The sequence below is a fragment of the Zootoca vivipara genome, chromosome 11 (genome assembly GCF_965207765.1).
Source record: "Zootoca vivipara chromosome 11, rZooViv2.hap1.1, whole genome shotgun sequence".
Taxonomy (NCBI): Eukaryota; Metazoa; Chordata; class Lepidosauria; order Squamata; family Lacertidae; genus Zootoca; species Zootoca vivipara.
The window spans coordinates 26,575,489-26,595,361 of NC_142594.1; the positions used below are offsets into that span (position 1 = coordinate 26,575,489).

General features: G+C 44.0%; 1 protein-coding gene and 1 long non-coding RNA gene across 3 annotated transcripts; one reads left to right on the top strand and one right to left on the bottom strand.

The window, feature by feature from the left end:
• The first annotated feature begins 445 nt into the window (after positions 1-445).
• Positions 446-9,051, top strand: AGR3 (anterior gradient 3, protein disulphide isomerase family member). The gene is made up of 7 exons (XM_035130020.3): positions 446-642; positions 1,382-1,445; positions 3,056-3,108; positions 3,893-3,969; positions 4,075-4,138; positions 6,311-6,394; positions 8,542-9,051. Exons 1-7 carry the CDS (start codon positions 540-542, stop codon positions 8,589-8,591), a joined length of 495 nt encoding a protein of 164 aa, XP_034985911.1. The 5' UTR covers positions 446-539; the 3' UTR covers positions 8,592-9,051.
• A 3,091-nt stretch (positions 9,052-12,142) lies between these two features.
• Positions 12,143-18,321, bottom strand: LOC148684237 (uncharacterized). 2 transcript variants are annotated; one of them, XR_015946399.1, is made up of 3 exons: positions 17,807-18,321; positions 16,572-16,673; positions 12,143-12,394 (listed from the first exon to the last, which is right to left on the bottom strand). It is a non-coding gene; the product is annotated as an uncharacterized LOC148684237 (long non-coding RNA). The 2 variants fall into 2 exon arrangements; XR_015946398.1 differs by having other exon boundaries at positions 12,143-12,481.
• Between the last annotated feature and the right edge of the window lie 1,552 nt (positions 18,322-19,873).

A 19,873-nucleotide genomic window follows, 5' to 3' on the forward strand; every position in this document is an offset into this window, starting at 1 on the left:
AATCCAACCCTCTACAATGCAATAATCTTTTGGCCCAACATGGGGCTCGAACCCACAGCCCTGAGATGAAGAGTCTCACATTCTACTGACTGAGCCAAACCAAGCCAGCTCAGCTCCATAAAAACATTTCATGTTCCATAAAACAAGAGTGAGGGGTTGCACTAAATTACTACTTTTTTAAAATGCAAAATTACCCTTCGAAAAGTCAAACGTTTCCCTATAAAATGAGATTTTTGAATATCAGACAAGTATACATTTCCTGGTCACTATCTGCTCATAAGAGTCAAAGGGATTGTTCTTAGTCATATTGTGTTAATGGGCAAAATAAAATGAACCTGAAATCACTATTAATCATTCAGCGTAATCTGCCTGTCTTTTTTCTTTAATACGTGGGTTTGGTTTCAGTAGTTTGTTAAAGGAAATTTATCTCTCTTTCTTAGAATAAAAAAGTATCTTTATCAGAACACATACAAGCACAGCTTCTCAGGAAGATTCCATTTATCAAGGTCTATCTTGAAGAGGGTTGAAAGAAGACAAAGATGCACTCTGCGTTGGGCTTATCTTTCATGCTAATTGCTGTTTCCTCCAATTTTGCAATGGCAATCAAAAAGGAAAAAAGAGTTCCCCAGACACTCTCCAGAGGTATTGTAATGTCACTCTGTTCTTTGGATCCCTGCACAATCTGATTACTTTTTAAAGTTCATTCAAAACAAGTAGGTGTTTAACAAGGTATGGAATTTTTTTAAGACAAGGAAATTATTAATATTTAAATAACCAATGGATCAGGAGGTGGTATGAAAGATGAACATCATTGCTTGCTGGTTCTAGCCTGAAAATATCACATCATCCAGACTCTAAAATAATAATAGTAATAATAATAATTTATTACTTATACCCTGCTCATCTGGCTAGGTTTCCCCAGGCACTCTGGGCAGCTCCCAACAGAATATTAAAAACACAATAAAACATCAAATATTAAAAACTTCCTGAAACAGGGCTCTTGTTTTCTAAAAGTCAGGTAGTTGTTTATTTCCTTGACATCTGGTAGGAGGGGGTTCCACAGGCCGGGCGCCACCACCAAGAAGCCCCTAGAAGAATGTGGCTTATCCTAGAATATGGTGGTGGGTTGGTTTTTCAAAGGGGGTGAAAACACTGTCCCACATGTTCTCACCTTAATATATGTGTGCCTGGTATGTGCCAAAAATGTCATGTGAAAAGTGGTGCTTAATGACAGACAGGATAACATACAAACCACTGATCAACCTCTATAAAAAGACGGAAAGAGTGGGCATTTGCGATTTTCATTGTTGGCTTAGATTACTTTGAAAAATATATTGTATGACTGAATGGACGATTATTTACCTTGAACCTGTTGTTCCAGGATGGGGAGATGATATAACTTGGGTACAAACTTATGAAGAAGGGCTCTACCAGGCAAAACAAAGGTAAGATCCCATCCCTGAAGCTGTTTGGGAGAAGGAAGTTTGCTCTAACAAAATATCCCTTCCAGGCTGACAGTGTAATCACTATGCGTATATCTCCTACAACTCAAGGATGGGGAAGCAGTTTCCCTTCAATGGAAGCTGCTTCTCCCTCCCAGTGCTGCACTTTGAAGCCACCGCATGCTGCTCCTTTCAATCTCCAAAAGCAGCAGCAAGGGAAAACTCCCTCCGTGTGGCTCCTCTCCATTTCCATCAGGGGTGGAAAGGAGCAGCATGGGGAGACTTGCAAAGCTTAGGGCTGGCAACACCCTTTGAGCTGTGCTTCCCAAACACAAAGGATTTTGGCAGGTGGGCGGGTAATCCACCTGTCAACCGTGTAGCATCATTATGACATCGTGTGAATGGCAGGTGGGTTGCCCCACCCATGTTTCAAAGTTGGCCCATGGGGTGGGGTCACAGTCAAAAAGGCTCCCCACCCTTGCTGTTAGGTGTGGTGCCATGAGGAAAATCCCCCCCCCCCAGCAATCTAATGGATCTTCCGGGTTGATAGAGGAGTAAGTAATTTTTCACATAATTCATTTCCAAATTGTTATGCGCTTTATGCATGAGGTAGGAGTCTTGAGTTGAAATATGGAAGAAGGTATCAGCAACTCAAATATGGCTCTTATAGTTGCTCTGCAGGTTTTATGTTTCACCCGCGCCTGTCAGGAAGGGGAATCCTACAATGGGACGGGGTAAACAAACCTACACTGCTTACTTTTCTTGTCCCTTTGCAAGAGGATTTTTCTGAGCCTGTTCAATGTACTTTGTAATTGTTACTTAATTCATTGCCGTGTGGCGATCACACAGGGTCCCCAAACGTTTAACGGTCTATTGATCCCTGTGCCACCATTGTACTTGCTGCCACCGACCAGGTACTCTCTGATAAATCACTGAGTCCAGTCAGGGTTTAGAATGTGAACACAAAACTCCAATTTATTTCTCACAGATTACAAGTTTATGGTTACTCAGGTAGTTTTCTGTCAGTATCTTATCTTTAGTTCCTATGCCTTCCTATACCTTCCTATACCTTCCACCCTCAAATTCACAATCCAACCAACCTCCTCACAAACTGTCTAGGTTCTCATCTGATTCTCTCAGACCCTGACTATCTCTGACTCCGACTTGCTTTCTCTCTCATAGACTAAACCAGGCACCCCCAAACTGCGGCCCTCCAGATGTTTTGGCCTACAACTCCCATGATCCCTAGCTAACAGGACCAGTGGTCGGGGAAGATGGGAATTGTAGTCCAAAACATCCGGAGGGCCGAAGTTTGGGGATGCCTGCCACTAAACCAACCCACAGACTCCACTCTTAGAACTCACAACCCTCCACTCTCAGCTTTCAACTCAACTAACTCCTAAAACTCTCCCTAAAACTCCCTTTCTTATACCCTAGCTGACTCTGCCCCCCTGGTTTCTCATTGGGCAGACATTTAACTCTTTCATACTGGGATTACATCACTAGCATCATAGGGCAAACGGTGCAACAACATTTGCCCATCATCCCATTTATGATAGAAAAATGTATCTGCATTTAACCTAATATGTTTTTTTTTTCTCTCCTTGGAAAAGCAATAAGCCACTGATGGTCATTCACCATTTGGAAGATTGTCCGTATTGTCAAGGTAAATCAAGCATGTTTGATTTGAAGCAACAATTTATTGTATCTCTCTGCAAACATAAATGATTCTACTGTCTGCTGCACTTCAGGTAGCTGCTTACAAATTCCCTGTAAGGAGGAAATAGGATACACATTTGACTCTAATTCAAATACCTAGAAATACAATGTCTCTTACCTTGGTGGGAAGGACTTTGACCGGGGTGGCTGTTCTGTCTTCTGTTGTGAAGAGGAAGACGGGGTCATGGAAGAGATGAGCACAATGAATGGTTCTATTTTGCATTGCTCTATGTCATAGTCTTGTTGTAGAGCAAAAACATGCAGAGTTCAGTAGAGCTGGGAGGCCAGCCAACCAGAAGAGTCTCTGAGGTTACTTGCCTGGAGGTCAGGCAAGTCAGCATCCAAAGTTAGGTCCAGTCCTAGGATTGGGCAAACAGCAATCTATGTGGTCAGATGGTCCAGGGGTCAGTGAATCTGATGATCATGGGGTCAAGATGAGCAGGAAGCAGGAAGGTAGGACCAGGAGCTACAAGAGTTGTTGCCAGCATCTGACTGCTGCTGGAATCTCTGCTTGAGAAGGCTGAAGCCAGCTGGTTCTCATCAGTGCCTTCTTCTCATCTGTGTCCTTGAAGGCCGATCAGCTACAGGTGGAGTGGCTCCGCCTTCTCCCCCTTCAGGCTGCTGTTCAGCAGGCGAAGCCCATGACACTAATAAAGAGGAATGCTTGCCTACTCTCTTTGCATATGTTGTATTTTGCACTTGGAATGACGATCTTCCTTTGCTTTCTCCAGCACTGAAGAAGGTTTTCGTGGACAATCAAGAAATCCAAGAGATGTGCCAGAACAACTTCATCATGCTCAATCTGATGGTGCGCACATGTAATGCACAGATTAAACTTATTGTTTGTAGTTATAATGCTTGATTTAGTGCTAGAGGTTAAGATGATGCGCATTCTTTTCTTTTTTCCTGCCAGCATGAAACAACAGACAAAAACATGTCACCTGATGGACAATATGTGCCTCGAATCATGTTTGTAGGTATGTGTTGGATGTGACTATGACCCTAAAATGGAACCTCATCTCAATGAAGCATGAAGATTTCCAGCAATAGCCCATCAAAGTGTTCCAGGAGTAGGAATTGCTGGTTGACACTGCAGGATAGTCCAGGGGTGGTGAAGGGAAGGTGAAAGTCGCCTGCTCCTAGCAGTAATGTAAACTTAAAATAAATGAATGCCTAATATTGCAGCAGCAGATCTCTACAAAACATTGCAAAGGTGGTCAACTACAGAATGCACATTTAACACAACAAAGTGAACCAAAATAAATAATTATCTGAAAGATTTCAAAAGAAAACCTAACTAAAGGAATACAAAACGCTCATCCAAAAGAGCATACCATATTTATCGCTCCATAGGACGCACCTGACCAAACGACGCACCTAGTTTTTGGAGGAGGAAAACAAGAAAAAAATATTTTGCTTTCTTGAATTGTCCTAGGCATAGTAGCCAACTCCTAGAGGCCTAGGTGCCTTTGCCCCCCCCATTAAATATTTGAGGAAGCTTCTTTTGCAAATGGGGAAAGCTCCATTTTTTTGAGGATCAGCTCAAAGTTGTGCACTTTTTTGCAAATGGGAAAATCCCTGTTTTTTTTGGGGGGGGTCAGCTCACAGTTGTGCATCTTGTTTGCAACGGGGTAAAGCTCCATTTATGAGGATCAGCTCAAAGTTGTTGAGCTTACCTTGAAAAGGAAAAAAAATCCTGTTTTATGGGGTTCAACTCACAGTTCTGCAGCTTCTCTAGGAAAGGAAAGGGACCCATTTCTACAGTTTCCAGACAGATAATCTAATCAGCCAGTCACATGTCGCTGGGGAAACAAGCGGCTTCCCTCTGCAGACAACAACTGAGGCCTGGGCAAGGGGCCTGGGTGGGGCAGGAAGGGAGCTAGCTCCCTTATCTCCCTCCCCGATCTCTTGCAATCAGCTGCTGAGTGGATCCTTTCAACACTCTCTTTCCCTCTTGCTAGCCTTTAGCTCTTTCTAAAAAAAGAAGAAAAAGCATGATCTGCCTTTTGCCCCTAGGCAATTCGGCTTCAGGGACCATACATTTGCTCCATAAGACGCACAGACATTTCCTCTTACTTTTTACGAGGAAAAAAGTGTGTCTTATAGAGTGAAAAATACGGTAATTAACAAGAGAATACAGTAGTATCATAAGCGTAGTACATATCTGCTGCTGTTGTTGCTGCTGCCAATCTTGCCAATGGTGGTTTTTATAAATAATAATAATAATTTATTTATACCCCGCCCATCTGACTGGGTTTCCCCAGCCATTCTGGGTGGCTCCCAATAGAATATTATTAATAATAATTAAAAAGCAATAAAACATCAAACTTCAAAAACTTCCCTAAACAGGGCTGCCTTCAGAAGTCTTCTAAAAGTCAGATAGTTGTTTATTTCCTTGATGGGAAAGTCAGATAGTTGTTTATTTCCTTGATGGGAGGGCGTTCCAATGGGCGGGCACCACTACCAAGAAGGCCCTCTGCAATGAACAGGGTGGTGATACAATGACTACTGCAGTCGACACAAGATAATATCACCAAGGCAAGTATCTGTAAACAAACAAAATGGCAAAAGTAATTTCTTTCCCAAAGAAGTTTTATCTTAAACAATAGCAAATACAGTAAACAAAGAGTCCACTTGTGATATACCAGTGGTTCAGTGCTCAGATGCTGTTCCGATAATCTGATGTTTCGACGCTAAAGAGCTTAGTCGTCAAGCTTTGTAGTAAATAATATACAAGAGAAGACAGTATGTAAATGACTTAAAGCAGGGGTATATCTGTCCTCATCTGCATATTGCCATTGGGAGGAGCAGAGAAAGAGGACGATGTCCTTCAATTTGATAAACCTCCTGGTGGTTTGTGGCAGGTGGTGGTTGTGGAAGCTCAGGCTCAATGATCTGGGTCTTTAACTAAGAGACAGCCAAGATAGATTCCTACCCACATCCCAACCGTCCATCACTGTTGTGCAGTGGATTGGTTCACACTTAATGCTGAACAATTGTTTGGTGCTATAGGAACAAGTTCTTACACACATGCTCTCTTATCCCTACATCCCTCAAAAATCTTAAATCCTACCTCTTAGCATGAAATAAGAGTAAGATGCTGTTATATCAGGGATGATTATGATACAGTATTTTGTTTGCTTTTCCAGATCCTTCTCTCACGGTAAGGGCTGATATCACTGGAAGATACTCTAATCGACTCTATACTTATGAGCCTCAAGACCTGCCAGTCTGTGAGTTGATCCCTCAAAACAAGCGTATGTTTGTGCTGCCCTTACAGGGAGTGCTCAGGCGAACCCTTTCAGGAGATTACAAAATACCCAGAGTAGCAAGTTTGCACTTTCTGCTTACTGCTGTGCCAAAAATTTACCTCCTGCACTTTTTTTAAAAAAAGAAATCTCTATTAATTAATGAGAAATGAAATGGCTTTCAAAAATTATCAAAGGGGGGAGAAAATGTCACAGAAATTCTCACAGGTTGGGTGCAGGGTTTTTATCTTGCTCGCCTCACTTTTGAGGAGACCAAGGGGGTGTTTATAAGGTTCCTTTTTTCACCTTACATATCATCCCAGCAGTGGTCTGCACTCCACAGCCTTCTTGGGCATGTGCATTTCCATTAAAGCCCAGGTGAAGGCATCATGAGAATTTCCCCATAGGGCATTTTCAGATTAAAAAGCGTTGGTAGCTGAGCAGGCTGCAGAGTGCTGGATAAATGCATATGAGGGGGAACCCCAAACCACGTGACAAGAAGGTAAGCTTAAAACAATGTGCCAACCCAAATTCGTGTGTGTGTATGCATGTACACACACACACACACACACACACACACACACACACAGATATATATAAACTATTGAACAAGCAAGGCAGATAAATGAGATAAGAAAATGAGTTTCAGGAGAATAAATTCTAGAATTTTGAGGACAGATGATAGCACAGCACTAATGTCTGTATGCTTTACTGGCCCCGTGCCCTGATGTCTGCATGTTTAGTGCAGCATCTGAAACGGGAGCCTTTGCATATACTTACACGAACAAGTTGCCGTTTCAGATGTGCTGAGCATATGGACATTGGCAGGGGGGCACTGGTATCCTTGTGCTGGTGGCATACACAGTCGTACCTTGTTTTGCGGCCAGGATCCATTCCGGAGCCCCGGCTGCTAGCCCAAAAGTGTCGCGTCTGCGCACTTGCGCGGAACGGTTTGCACTTCTGTGCATGACATTCTAATGGAGGCGGGTCTGCTTGGAGCTTAAAAGGAGGGAGGAGCCGTTTTGTCCGTTGGAGAGCGCAAGGGAGTGGGAGCGTGGGTGGTTGCAGGGTCAGGGTCAGGGTAGGGTTTAGATGAGGAATAAGGAAGTTCCATATTACGTGTTTGACAGCAATAACATATGACAGTAACGAAGCTTGTACACGCATGAATCTTTAAAGCAACCATTATGAATTTAAGTTAATAAACTTTCATCGTTTATGTGCCAAGGAGAAATCGTCTTTCTTATTTCCAGCACGGTATCGAAAACAGTATAGGTGGAGGCTCTTTAAAGGACAAAACTTCCCTCAAGAGTGGCGCCGATAGTTTGTGTCCTTGAGTAACACGGTATAGGCTGAAGGTGGATGACCCGGTGTGTCCCTAAGTTGCCTAAGCGGATAGGCAAGCTTTTAGAGTGAGGGATTTCAAGCTGCGGGAATCTTTTCACTGGGGACAAAGGGGTTAGTCGCACAAACAGCCTCGAGTTTCATAAGATACCTGGCCACGTGTGTTGGAAGTAAACCCCACTTATTAGTAAACCCAAGATTGAAGAGGGGTTTATAAATGATCTGTAGGGAAATAGGGAGGTGGATTTTGCCTCAGGATTCCCTAGGAGTTCCTTTAGTAAGTGAGAGAGAAGACGGGTTCCCTAGGTGCTCTTTTAATAATAGAGTAAGAGGGGCAACCGTCACACCTTTTTAGCATTGGGTAGACTGGATCCGTTGCACCTGACAACCATGAAAAGGTCATGCCAAACTTTTACGATGGTGGGTCAGACAAGATCCAGATATGGGGAGCCAAGCACATATCTCCCCTTCCCTGCACTGGCCCCTTCTGCTGCCTTTGCACTTCTATAGAGCTGGGGACAGGGAGAACAAACAGGGGTCTGTTGGGCCCAGGCGGAGATTAATTGGTATGTGGCTGAATTGCACCTGCACTTGATTGGATGGAGCTCAAAGCATTTCTGGGTTCTTTTGTTTTGATCTCCATGTGCAAGAAAATCCCAGCTGTTGCTTCCAAAGGTCGGGGCGCGCGCAGGGGAATCAGCAGGATTTTGGGTAGTTTCTTTTCTCTATTTTTAACCGTGATCATCATTCACGTCACCATCCTTCTCTCTCTCTCTCTCTCTTTCCAGTAATAGAGAACATGAAGAAAGCATTGCGTCTTGTTCAGACTGAACTATAAGTGCAGCGGTGAGATCGTCGCACCCCAGGGAAGTAATGTGAATCAGACCCATCTCTCTTTTCCCTCTCTGGAATTTTATTCCCAGCCTGCTGTTATCCCATTCCAGGCCTATCTTGCCTCTTCCAAGGGTGGTAGTAGTAGGCGGCCCCATCTGCAGTATCATGCCACTTTAAATAGTCATGGCTTCCCCCAAAGAATCCTGGGAAATGTAGTCTGTTAAGGGTGCTGAGAGTTGCTATTCCCCTCCCCAACAGAGCTACAGTTCTCAGAGTGGCTTAACAGTCTATCCCTCTTTCCACAGAATGCTAGGAATCGTCGCTCTCTGAGGGGGATAGGTGGCCTCCTAATAACTCCCAGCAAATTTAATCAACTACAATTCCCAGGATTCTTTGGGGGAAGCCATGACTGTTCAAAAGGGCATGATGATGCTTTAAAAGTAGGGTTGCCAGACTCAATAGAGGACAGGACTTCTGTGCCTTTAATTGCCCTGCTCTCTTTTGAGTCTGGAAACCTTAAAGAGAAACCAGCAGACCCTTTGCTTGGAAATTAAACAAAGGGTCTGCAGGTTTCTCTTTAAGGTTTCCAGCTTCAAAAGAGAGCAGGGCAATTAAAGGCACAGAAGTCCTGTCCTCTATTGAGTCTGGCAACCCTATTTAAAAGTATGGAGCAGTTGTGGCCATGGATTCAGTATCAAACTTCAGTTAGTGAGAATGAAGGCACAATTTTACCTCAGGATCCTTCCCTTCCTGGAACTTCATATCACAATACCCCCCCCTCCCACAGAGTCTCATTCCACAGTTCGAGAATCTGCAGTTGGAGGAAAGCATACATAGCAATGCTTATATTTGTGAAAATAAGATACAAAGTATGTTAGGTTGGGGAAACTGTTTTGCAGAAATGTGTATAGTAGGGGGGAATTATGCACAAGCATGCATCTGTTAGGATCAATTAGCATGAAAATGCTGGTGAATTTTATATACGTGGAAATGTGGAGAGCTGAATTTAAGATTACAGAAGATCGGAGAAATGGAAATTGACAGATTCACCCATCCTGAAAGCCACTAGCTGGCAATGTCATATAATGCCCATGCAAACATATCAGCATACTGGAAGCTCCCATAGTTTTCAACCTAGGGTGTAAAATGCTCTGTTTCAGCACATCCCAACTGTACAAGATGCACAGATGAGCAACAGTCCATGCTGGATTAATAGAAACTAGTGCAAACCAGTGCAAGCTCTGCAATCTAAATAGCTAGGAGCTGCTTCTAGCCTAGGTGTGCTGGAGATGAAAAGGTATTTCTCTCTTCCAGTGATGCTTCTTGTATTCCTGGTTACCTAGATGAGAATCTCCTGGTGCATTTCTTATGTCCATTAATTTACAGTAGTTAGCTCCCAGTCTTTATAACGCTGTGTAGAAATAGGCTTTTGTGCAGAGTTATCTTGAAGATGTCATTGCAATCTGCATTTGCTAAGATAGTGTGAATGAGCGAAAGATCAATTTCTTACAATGCAGTCCTAGGAAAGTTTATTCAGAAATCATTTCCACTGATTTCAGTGGGATTGACTCCTTAATAGGTGGCTTAAGAGCACAGCCTTAGTTGTTCTGCAAAGGAATTGGTTGTGTTATCTGCACAAGTTACTCCAAATTATTTGAATTTTGTATGAAAAAACCCAAAATAAAATAATAAACTGCTGACAAATCCTTCAGACCTCTCTTTGGTGATGTCGGTTTGTTTAATAATTTCTGCCCCTTGTTTCCAACTATAGTTCAAAGCACCTTCCATCAAATCTGAAATTGCAAAGCTTGGGGGTGTGGCAGGCAAGGGAGGGGGCACTGGGCAGGCTGTGACCCACCTGAAAGTGACACAAGGCTGTTTGAGAAACACTGCAGTAGAAATTGGAGTTCTTGGTAAAGTCCAGAAATAAACAGTAAATTGCAAGAACTCAGGCCAGAAGAAAAATGGATTTCAAATATATCTTCACAAGGTTTTATTTGTGTGATGAAGAGTTCAAATAGGAATCAATCCCTGTATAGTAGGCAAATAAAAATAAATTCCAGTAAAAAATCAGGACAAGGCCCTGTTTCGACAATTCTTTGTCAGCAAAGATTCACACGTCAGAGTGTACCAAGTCTGTTTGCCTGTTTGTCTGTTTACCCTTGTCCTGATTTTTTACTGGAATTTATTTTTATTTGCCTACTATACTGGGATTGATTCCTATTTGAACTCTTCATCACACAAATAAAACCTTGTGAAGATATATTTGAAATCCATTTTTCTTCTGGCCTGAGTTCTTGCAATTTACTGTTTGAGAAACACTGGCACAGAGGATGTGCAGCCTCCCTCAGTGCCACAGGTGGGCACTGTACTCACATGGAGGTTTCTTCAAGCAGAAATTACTGAGCCATTGTCAGAAAGAAACAACCTCTCTGCTCCAGATCTTATTTAACCCTTATATCTAAATCTAAATATAATATAATACCCAGGGCCGGCCCTACGGCCAGGCTGGGTGGCGCAGGGCACCATGGCGCCGGCCCGCCAGGAGGGCGCCGCGAGCTGCACCTGCCCGCTGGCCGGCCGGTCCACCGGTCCGCCGCGCAGCTGCGCCCACAGCAACCGCGCTGTGCCTGCCCGCCCGCCACGCAGCAGTGCCTGTGGCAGCCGTGCTGTGCGCGGCGCCCGCCTGCGCACCCACCGTGCTGGGAAACGGGGCAGGGGGGCGCCGGAGGGATCTGTCGCTCCATGGCGCCAGGGGCGCTTAAGACGGCCCTGATAATACCTCTACAAATCCACCTCTACAACCTCCATGTACTTCCAAATCTTATAGTAAACATTTCCAATATTGCAATTATTTCTTATATACACTTTAAATTTCTTCCAATCTTCTTCCACCGACTCTTCTCTCTGATCACGTAGTCTCCCGGTCAGTTCAGCCAGTTCCATACATTCAATCATATTCATCTGCCATTCATCCACTGTTGGTATATCTTCGCTCTTCCAATTCTTGGCCAATAAAATTCTCGCTGCTGTTGTGGCATACAGAAAAAAACGTAATATATTTTTTGGGAATTTCCTCTCTGACTATCCCAAGTAAAAAAGCTTCTGGTTTCTTAACAAAGGTGTTTTTCAGCACTTTTTTCATTTCATTATAAATCTTTTTCCAGAAGTTCTTTACTTGGGGACAAGTCCACCACATATGGTAAAAGGTCCTTCTACATTCTTACATTTCCAACGTTTATTATCATGTTTGTGATAAATCTTAGCTTATTTTATCGGTGTAAGGTACCATCTATACATCATTTTCATCACCCTTCCATCTACTCTTATTCAGTAACATCTAAATCCTTTTCTCAGCTTCTGCATCACCACCTAGTTGTTCTGTGACCAAGTGGCCATTCTAAACCTCTCCATTCACCCACAAGAACCAACAGTGACTGCATCCATCTAAAACAGACAATGGGGCTCTTATGAAGGAGTCTTCTCAATTCTGCGTTCTGAAGCAGAAAGCAGGAGCCAGAGAAACAAGAGTAAGGAAAGAAGCAGACACGTCAACAGCACAGGTAATTGTGAATATAACGGGGAAAGGCAACATCTCCTGAGACGTAAATGAGACAGGCAGGGCACCTACTCAGAGGGTGCTTAAGCAGCGGTGTATTTCTTTGGAGATTCTCATCTTCCTAGAATAGATGCGACAAATTCAAGAGCAATGTTTTTCTTCTTTTTTCAAACTGCATCCACACAGAGAAGCCGTCTCTATCACTCACCACTCTCACTCTGGCTCATTACAGCCGCTGCCCCTTTGTCCTGTGATGTGGGAAGAGAGTTCCTATTGGTCTTTGATCACATTTAAAGTTTGTCCCTTGATGGCACTTCTACCTTCTTGTGGAATTTCTATAGAATAAGAATTAGAATTATCAACTGAAGCTTGGAACAAAAGGTGGGCTGACTATGGCATCCTACTGTTCTCCTCCCTCCCTCCGTTCTGCCCTGCCCCATAACCATTACAGTGGAACCTCGGTTTATGAACACCTCGGTTTACGAATTTTCGGTTTATGAACGCCGCGGACCCATCTGGGACGGATTAATTCACTTTCCATTACTTTCAATGGGAAAGTTCGCTTCAGTTTATGAACGCTTCAGTTTATGAACAGACTTCCAGAACCAATTACACCCATGCTTCGGGTTAAGTACGCCTCAGGTTGAGTACTCCGCAGACCCGTCTGGAACGGATTAATCCACTTTCCATTACTTTCAATGGGAAAGTTCGCTTCAGTTTATGAACACTTCAGTTTAAGTAGTCCGCGGACCATCTGGAACAGATTAATCCACTTTCCATTACTTTCAATGGGAAAGTTCGCTTCAGTTTATGAACGCTTCAGTTTATGAACAGACGTCTGGAACCAATTGTGTTCATAAACCGAGCTGCCATTGTAGTCAGGATCCCCTAGCCACTCATTGGACTGTTTTATTGGAGGGGCATGCATCTCTTCCATTTTTTTCCCTAAAGTGTTTTTGTACTTTTGCGAAACTTCTTCCATGCCTGTTAAACATTGATGGTGCTCTTTTGTGTATAATTTTATTAAGTTTTCTGTTTTACAATTTAAAATGCTCATTTTACATCCTTAAGATATCAATGACTTCCCTTCTTCTCTTTCCATGGTTCATTTTACATATCATAAATCCCTGCATATTTTACAAAAACTAGATCATTCAGTATTCCATTATTGCACCTATCAAAACTTTACTTACATTGTTGAATTTATCTTAATACTGCCAGTGTTTTCTTGATGGTGCTGTTTTGGCTCGTGCCCTGAATACCATGAATGGAGGTAACAAGTGGGACTTGTTGCAACAAAATGCAGCAGCGTCAAACATTCCTAATCATAGAACCACAGAACTGTAGAGTTGGAAAGGACCACGATGATCTAATCCAACCCCCTGCAACGCAGGAATTTTTTGCCCAATGTGGGGCTCAAACCCACAACCCTGAGATTAAGAATCTCCTGCTGTACCAATTCAGCTGCCATATTCAGAGTTCCAGCCAACCACCCATGTCCTCTTTCAAGAGCCTCTCTTTAATTCTCCCTTCCTCCTGGGTTCTCATCCCCCCCCCAACAATCAGTTGTGCGTGCTTACAGCATGCATAGCACCCTCAACAAACTACAGTTCCCAGGGTTCTCCATGACTGTTAAAAAGGTCTAAGAGTGCTGATAATGTACAGTGCAGTTGTGACCTAAAGGAAACACATAGTCATAAAGATTCTTTTTCTGTGCATTCTAAAAATGCACATGTGTCTCCAGCAGCACAATAGGCTGCCTGCTTCAGACAAGTTCCTTCCATGAGTTGTAAGATAATAGGAATGGCAATAGGGGGGGATAATAATAATAATAATAATAATAATAATAATAATAATAATAATAATTTATTTATACCCCACCCATCTGGCTGGGTTCCCCCAGCCACTCTGGGCTGCTTCCAACAAAACATTAAAATACAGAAATCCATCAAGCATTAAAAGCTTCCCTAAACAGGGCTGCCTTAAGATGCCTTCTGAAGGTCTGGTAATTGCACGCTTAGTCCCTGTTCCACCCACTGCATGCTTCCTTTACACCAGGGGTCAGCAAACTTTTTCAGCAGGGGGCCGGTCCACTGTCCCTCAGACCTTGTGGGGGGGCCGGACTATATTTTGAAGAAAAAAAATGAACGAATTCCTATGCCCCATAAATAACCCAGAGATGGATTTTAAATAAAAGGACACATTCTTCTACTCATGTAAAAACATGCTGATTCCCGGACCGTCCGCGGGCCGGATTTAGAAGGTGATTGGGCCGCATCCGGCCCCTAGTTTGGGGGGCCCCTGCTTTACACCTTTTCTGTAACTCCTGCGGAGGTCTGTTGTAAATGCCTGCAAAAGGACACGTCCCTCCGCTGTGCTGAGTTTTACTTCCACGACACAGCTAAGAACTTGTTTCAGACTGAAAATTATGTGTGCAGAACGGGGTGTGGGATAAGCCTTGATACGATTCCCAAGCAAATTTGCGCGCACCGCATTCTTTCTTCCTCTTATCGCTAGCCAGTAATCTGAACAGGAAGCAAACAAACTCCTCCAGCTTCAGAAGAAGTGCACACGGACGGGGAAAGCAGAAATTCAAAAACTGACGGAACAGGTCCTTAGCCTGTATCCGTCTCCTACCAGGAGGGCGGTGGCTCCCCTCAGCAGATGGCAGGTCCATAAATATATGGGGCTGAACATTTCACTCTGTACAAATATTTGCTGTGAGCTCTAACAAAAGAGGGAGAAAATGTTTGCCGTGGAGACCAAAGGCTTTGGAACACCTCAGCATTTAGGTGACAGAAAAAGCATGAACTGGATGAATGAGCTCTGGTGCTGATTTACGTTTCATTGTTTTATGTGTTACACCTCCTTGTAAGTTGCTAAAAAGGGCCTGTGAAGAGGAAAATTCCAAAAGCTGATGTGTCTTAGCCTGAGGACCAGTCAGATCCAGAAACACCAGCTCTCCTTTATTTGGTTGTAGCAAGTCGCTGTGTTCCTTCAGACATAAATCCTGAACGCTAACTCTGACTGCTTACATACAATACAATTAAAGCACATTTCTCCCCTCTCCCCAAGAATCCTGAGGAATCTAGTTTACTCCTCAGAGAGCTACAATTCCTAGCACTCTTAACAAACTTAAGTTCCCAGGATTCTTGAGATGAGGGCTTTAACTGTATGGGGTGTATGCAGTCTCCATTTAAAATCCTTCAAGCCCAATCCTAACTCTGTTTACTTGGTGGGGGTAGTTGGGTTGCCTCCAACCCCCGTGTAAATAGAGACAATCATCATAACAGAAGACTTACAGCAGATGACTTAGGGGTTTCTGAATGGTGCTTTTCTCCAAGGAGGTTCCGGGGAGATGAAACTTCTATCCCACATGATTACATAAATATCTGTAATTCCACTTTAGACATCATGCTATGTTTATCTATTTATAGGCCAGGGCTCAAAGAGTTATGTTAAGTTTGCCCCTGAGCATTTGGAAATGCCCAACGGGATCTGCAATTTTACTTTTTTTGCACATCAGAGACACAGGCATACCCACCATAGCTGCCAAGTTTTCCCTTTTCTCGCGAGGAAGCCTATTCAGCATAAGGGAAAATCCCTTAAAAAAAGGGATAACTTGGCAGCTATGATACCCACAGAGTCACATATTGCAAACTGCTTCCGTAAAATTCCTTCAAAAGAGGTTTGCCTCAGTCCGGTATACCTGAAGGAGCGTCTCCACCCCCATCGTTCTGCCCAGACACTGAGGTCCAGCTCCGAGGGCCTTCTGGCGGTTCCCTCACTACGAGAAGCCAAGTTACAGGGAACCAGGCAGAGGGCCTTCTCGGTAGTGGCACCCACCCTGTGGAATGCCCTCCCACCAGAGGTCAAAGAGAACAACAATTACCAGACCTTTAGAAGGCATCTCAAGGCAGCCCTGTTTAGGGAAGCTTTTAATGTTTGATGGATTTCTGTATTTTAATGTTTGATGGATTTCTGTATTTTAGAATTTCTGTTTTGTTGGAAGCCGCCCAGAGTGGCTGGGGGAACCCGGCCAGATGGGCGGGGTATAAATAATAAATTATTATTATTATTATTATTATTATTATTATTATTATTATTATTTGCCAACAGCATGGAGAGTTCATTTTCAAGAAACACAAGCCCACATTCCCCTTGAGCTAGCCCAGCCTGTTGTACAGCTGTTTGAATCCTGCCATAGGATTATTCGCGAGGGGGAATGTGTCCTACATTATAGAGGACAGTCCTCTGTTTGAGAGGGCTGTTTGTGATTTGCTGAAAGAAAGGAGGGCAGAGGCCTTCAAGCTGTCCGTCAACCCTTACCACCCAGTAAGCTCACAAGTCCCTTGGTCCCTCATATGGTGATATGTGTTGCATTTCTATTTAAATCACAGTAATTATTTCCAAATTTTCACATACCAGATTTATGTAAATCCTTTTCTCTTTTTTTCTTTTTTTCTTTTTTTGGAGATACATACTGTAAGTAGCCTTTCTAGGTATTACAGCAGTAGGTTCATAAGCCTGTTTTGGAATGGGAAAATCTATGTATTTTACTGCATTTTAAAACTTTGAGGCAGAGTACACTACCAGCTTAAAACACGTGGCTTTCTTCTAGGCAAACTACAAGTGGAGCCTCACCCAGACCCTGCAGGTGAGTACAGACAGGAAGCCTGGTGAGTGATGCCCTTGCTTCCGGTGGTGGTGAGAAGCATGGATGGACTGGAAAAGCTGCTCCTCTTTGTCCATCCTCAGCAGCAAGGCAAGCAAGGCAGGAGGGGAGATAGGGACACAAAGAGAGGTGGCCGATAGGGTCAGCAGACTGGCAGGTGAGAGGCTCCGGCCTACAGACAGCCACCCAATCTTAAACAACTCCTCACCCACAATAATACCACCACCAGACTTAACATGGACACTGGTACCAGAGCCTGCAATAAACCCAGATGCCAACTTTGCTGCCACATACACCCGGACAACATCATTACTGGCCCCAACAACATCCAACATACCATCTCAGGACTATTTAATTGCTCATCTTCTAACATTGTGTATGCCATCAAATGCCAACAGTGCCCTTCAGCTCTCTATATTGGACAAACAGGCCAAACCCTACGCCAAAGGATAAATGGACATAAATCTGACATCAGGAATTGTAAGACAGAGAAACCAGTAGGAGAACACTTCAATCTCCCAGGACATTCTATACAAGATCTCAAAGTAGCTGTCTTACTACAAAATAATTTCAGAAAAAGACTGGAAAAAGAAGTTGCTGAATTGCGACTTATCACCAAGTTAAAAACTATGGAGAGACCTGGTTTGAACAGAGACGTTGGATTCTGATCTCATTATACATGATAAAGTGATCTTCAGCCATCTCACCCCTTGCTTTTTCTTGCAAGACCATTTGCAGTCGTTTACAATCGTCAACAGCTATCAGTCAGTCAATCACCAATTTCCACCACCCTTCTGAGTGATACCCCTCCCCACCCTTTCTCTATATATAAACGTATGGGGACTTCTATTTCGGTGTATCTGAAGAAGTGTGCATGCACACGAAAGCTCATACCAAAATAAAAAACTTCATTGGTCTTTAAGGTGCTGCTGGAAGGAATCTTTTTATTTTGTTTCGACTACGTCAGACCAACATGGCTACCTACCTGTAACTTCCTCATTCGTCACCTTCTCCCCTATGGGTGGCGCTGAGGGCCCTTTGCTTCTGAGCCCTTTGCTCTCTTACTTTCAAGGCTTGCCAGGTTCTGGGAGAGGGAGGATCTGGAATGCTTTCTAATGACACCGTGTCCTTCAGCTGTCACCCTCCTGGTGCTTCTTTTTCCTCCTCTTCCTCTTCCTCCCCCATTATTTCCCAGATTTCCCCCTCATCTTCTTCTGAGCTCTGACCTCCCTCAAACCCCTGTTGTAATCTGAACTGTCTTCCTCTTCTCTGGAAGGGTCAGGCTGGGGAGGCGGGTCTCCACCATTCCTCCTCTGCCCAGTCCCTGACATTGTACTTTCTAGGCAGAGGTCCAAATGGTTTTCCTTCCCCCCCCCCACTGGCCGCCTCCCTCTGGCGGTCATTTGAGGAAGGGTATTGAGCAGTGGCACCCTTGATAACATCCTAGATGCCCACACTGCCTGCAAACATGTGCTATGACAATTTCCCACATAAATTTTGCATTCCTATTTTGGCAGCAAAGAGCAGTAGCACATTTGGAGGAACATAGGAATATGCCTTAAACCATGCCCTCAAACCATTTACCCATTGAGCTCAAAACTGCCTACACTGGCTGGCAGCAGCTCTCCAAGGTTTCAGACAGGACTCCCAGGAATACCTGGAGATGCCGGGGATTGAACCCAAAACCTTCTGCAAGCACAGCAGATGCTCCACACGGAGCTACAGTCCTTTCCAAAAATCTGTTTATCTAATTGTTGTGGTTTCAAACTGCTGAATTTCAAGCTGAATTAAAGTCAGTGGCCTGTCATGCCCCGAGGGGGGAAAAATGACCCGTGAAAATGGTTAGATTCAATTAGCTTAGTCCTGTCAACTTTCATTTTTAGAATTAAATTACCAATGGATTGTGCTTAAGAATGTACAACACCACGCCCTCTGAGATCTTGAGCTCATTTGCCAAACCGGTTTTAACCTACATTGCCAGACCATTCTTGATGATGCCTTTTTAAAAGTTTTTTAAATCTCTTCTGGTACTGCTTGGAAAAGAGCGAGGCACCATCAGGGTGCACAATAAATGCTTTCTAAATCTCTGTGGGCAACAGATGAAGCATATGGAGACTCTGAGGAGGAATATGGTCAGTTGCTCAACTTGCAGATCCACAATTTAACCCAGTAATGCATAAGGCTGGCCCTACCATTGGACAGTTGTCATAGGTGGTGGATGCTGGGTGTGTGTGTGTGGGGGGGGGTAGTCCTGGTTCTCTTTGATGGATGAAGAACTTGAGCTTACAGCACCAGTTCTACCCAAGTCCTTAATTTTCATATTAGATCAGTACATAAAGCATATCCCAGGTTAGAAGAATGCACAGCTACGTGAGAGGTTAACTGCATGGGTAAGCATAAAGCTAAGATGTTGATCCAGCAAGCAACACACACTTGCTGCACCTTCCTTTCAAAGAGTGGGGCAGGCACAGCTTTAGCATAACAAGTGGCTGGAGTCCGGATATTGGTTGAGCCATTGAGCAGACCTTCAGGTGGACTGGACTTGTCCTGGTGCTGGCATCTCTGTGATGAGAGATAATAGTTTTCTGCTAGCCACCTCCTGGTGGTGATGGACGGGGAGAAGGATAGAAGGATCCTCTGTTGACCCACTTGGATCATCACCCGGGTCCAGATCTCTATCGCTCAAGCCACTGGGCCCTTCTGTTCACGTCTATGACCACATAAAAAAAGAGAAAGTGATAGGGTCCTTTCCCAGGGTCAGACACCTCTTGTGTCCCAGAATCAATGACCTGCAACCTAGTGGGACCCTTCCTGGGGTTTTCCGACACCTATCCTCTAAGCTCCTCCCATTCCTCCTCTGACAATGCCCTCCACAGCGCCTCCTAGTGACTCAGGTCAGGAGCAGCAGCAGCCCTCTAGCTGAGCCCCACAGTCATTCCCTTCTGTTCTGTACCTCAAAGGGCAGACAGGTGTCTGCCTGCAGGTTTCAGCAGGGGACACTGTCTCATCTACTGTGTTTAAAAGTCGGCTGCCAGTCCAGGTCGCATCCAGA

Bases quoted from the DNA above. Each gene is read 5' to 3' on its own strand.
- AGR3 (XM_035130020.3), top strand. From the start codon at position 540: ATGCACTCTGCGTTGGGCTTATCTTTCATGCTAATTGCTGTTTCCTCC. The intron at 3,109-3,892 runs GTAAATCAAGCA...TGCTTTCTCCAG, and splicing joins AGATTGTCCGTATTGTCAAG to CACTGAAGAAGGTTTTCGTG. The intron at 4,139-6,310 runs GTATGTGTTGGA...TTGCTTTTCCAG, and splicing joins GCCTCGAATCATGTTTGTAG to ATCCTTCTCTCACGGTAAGG.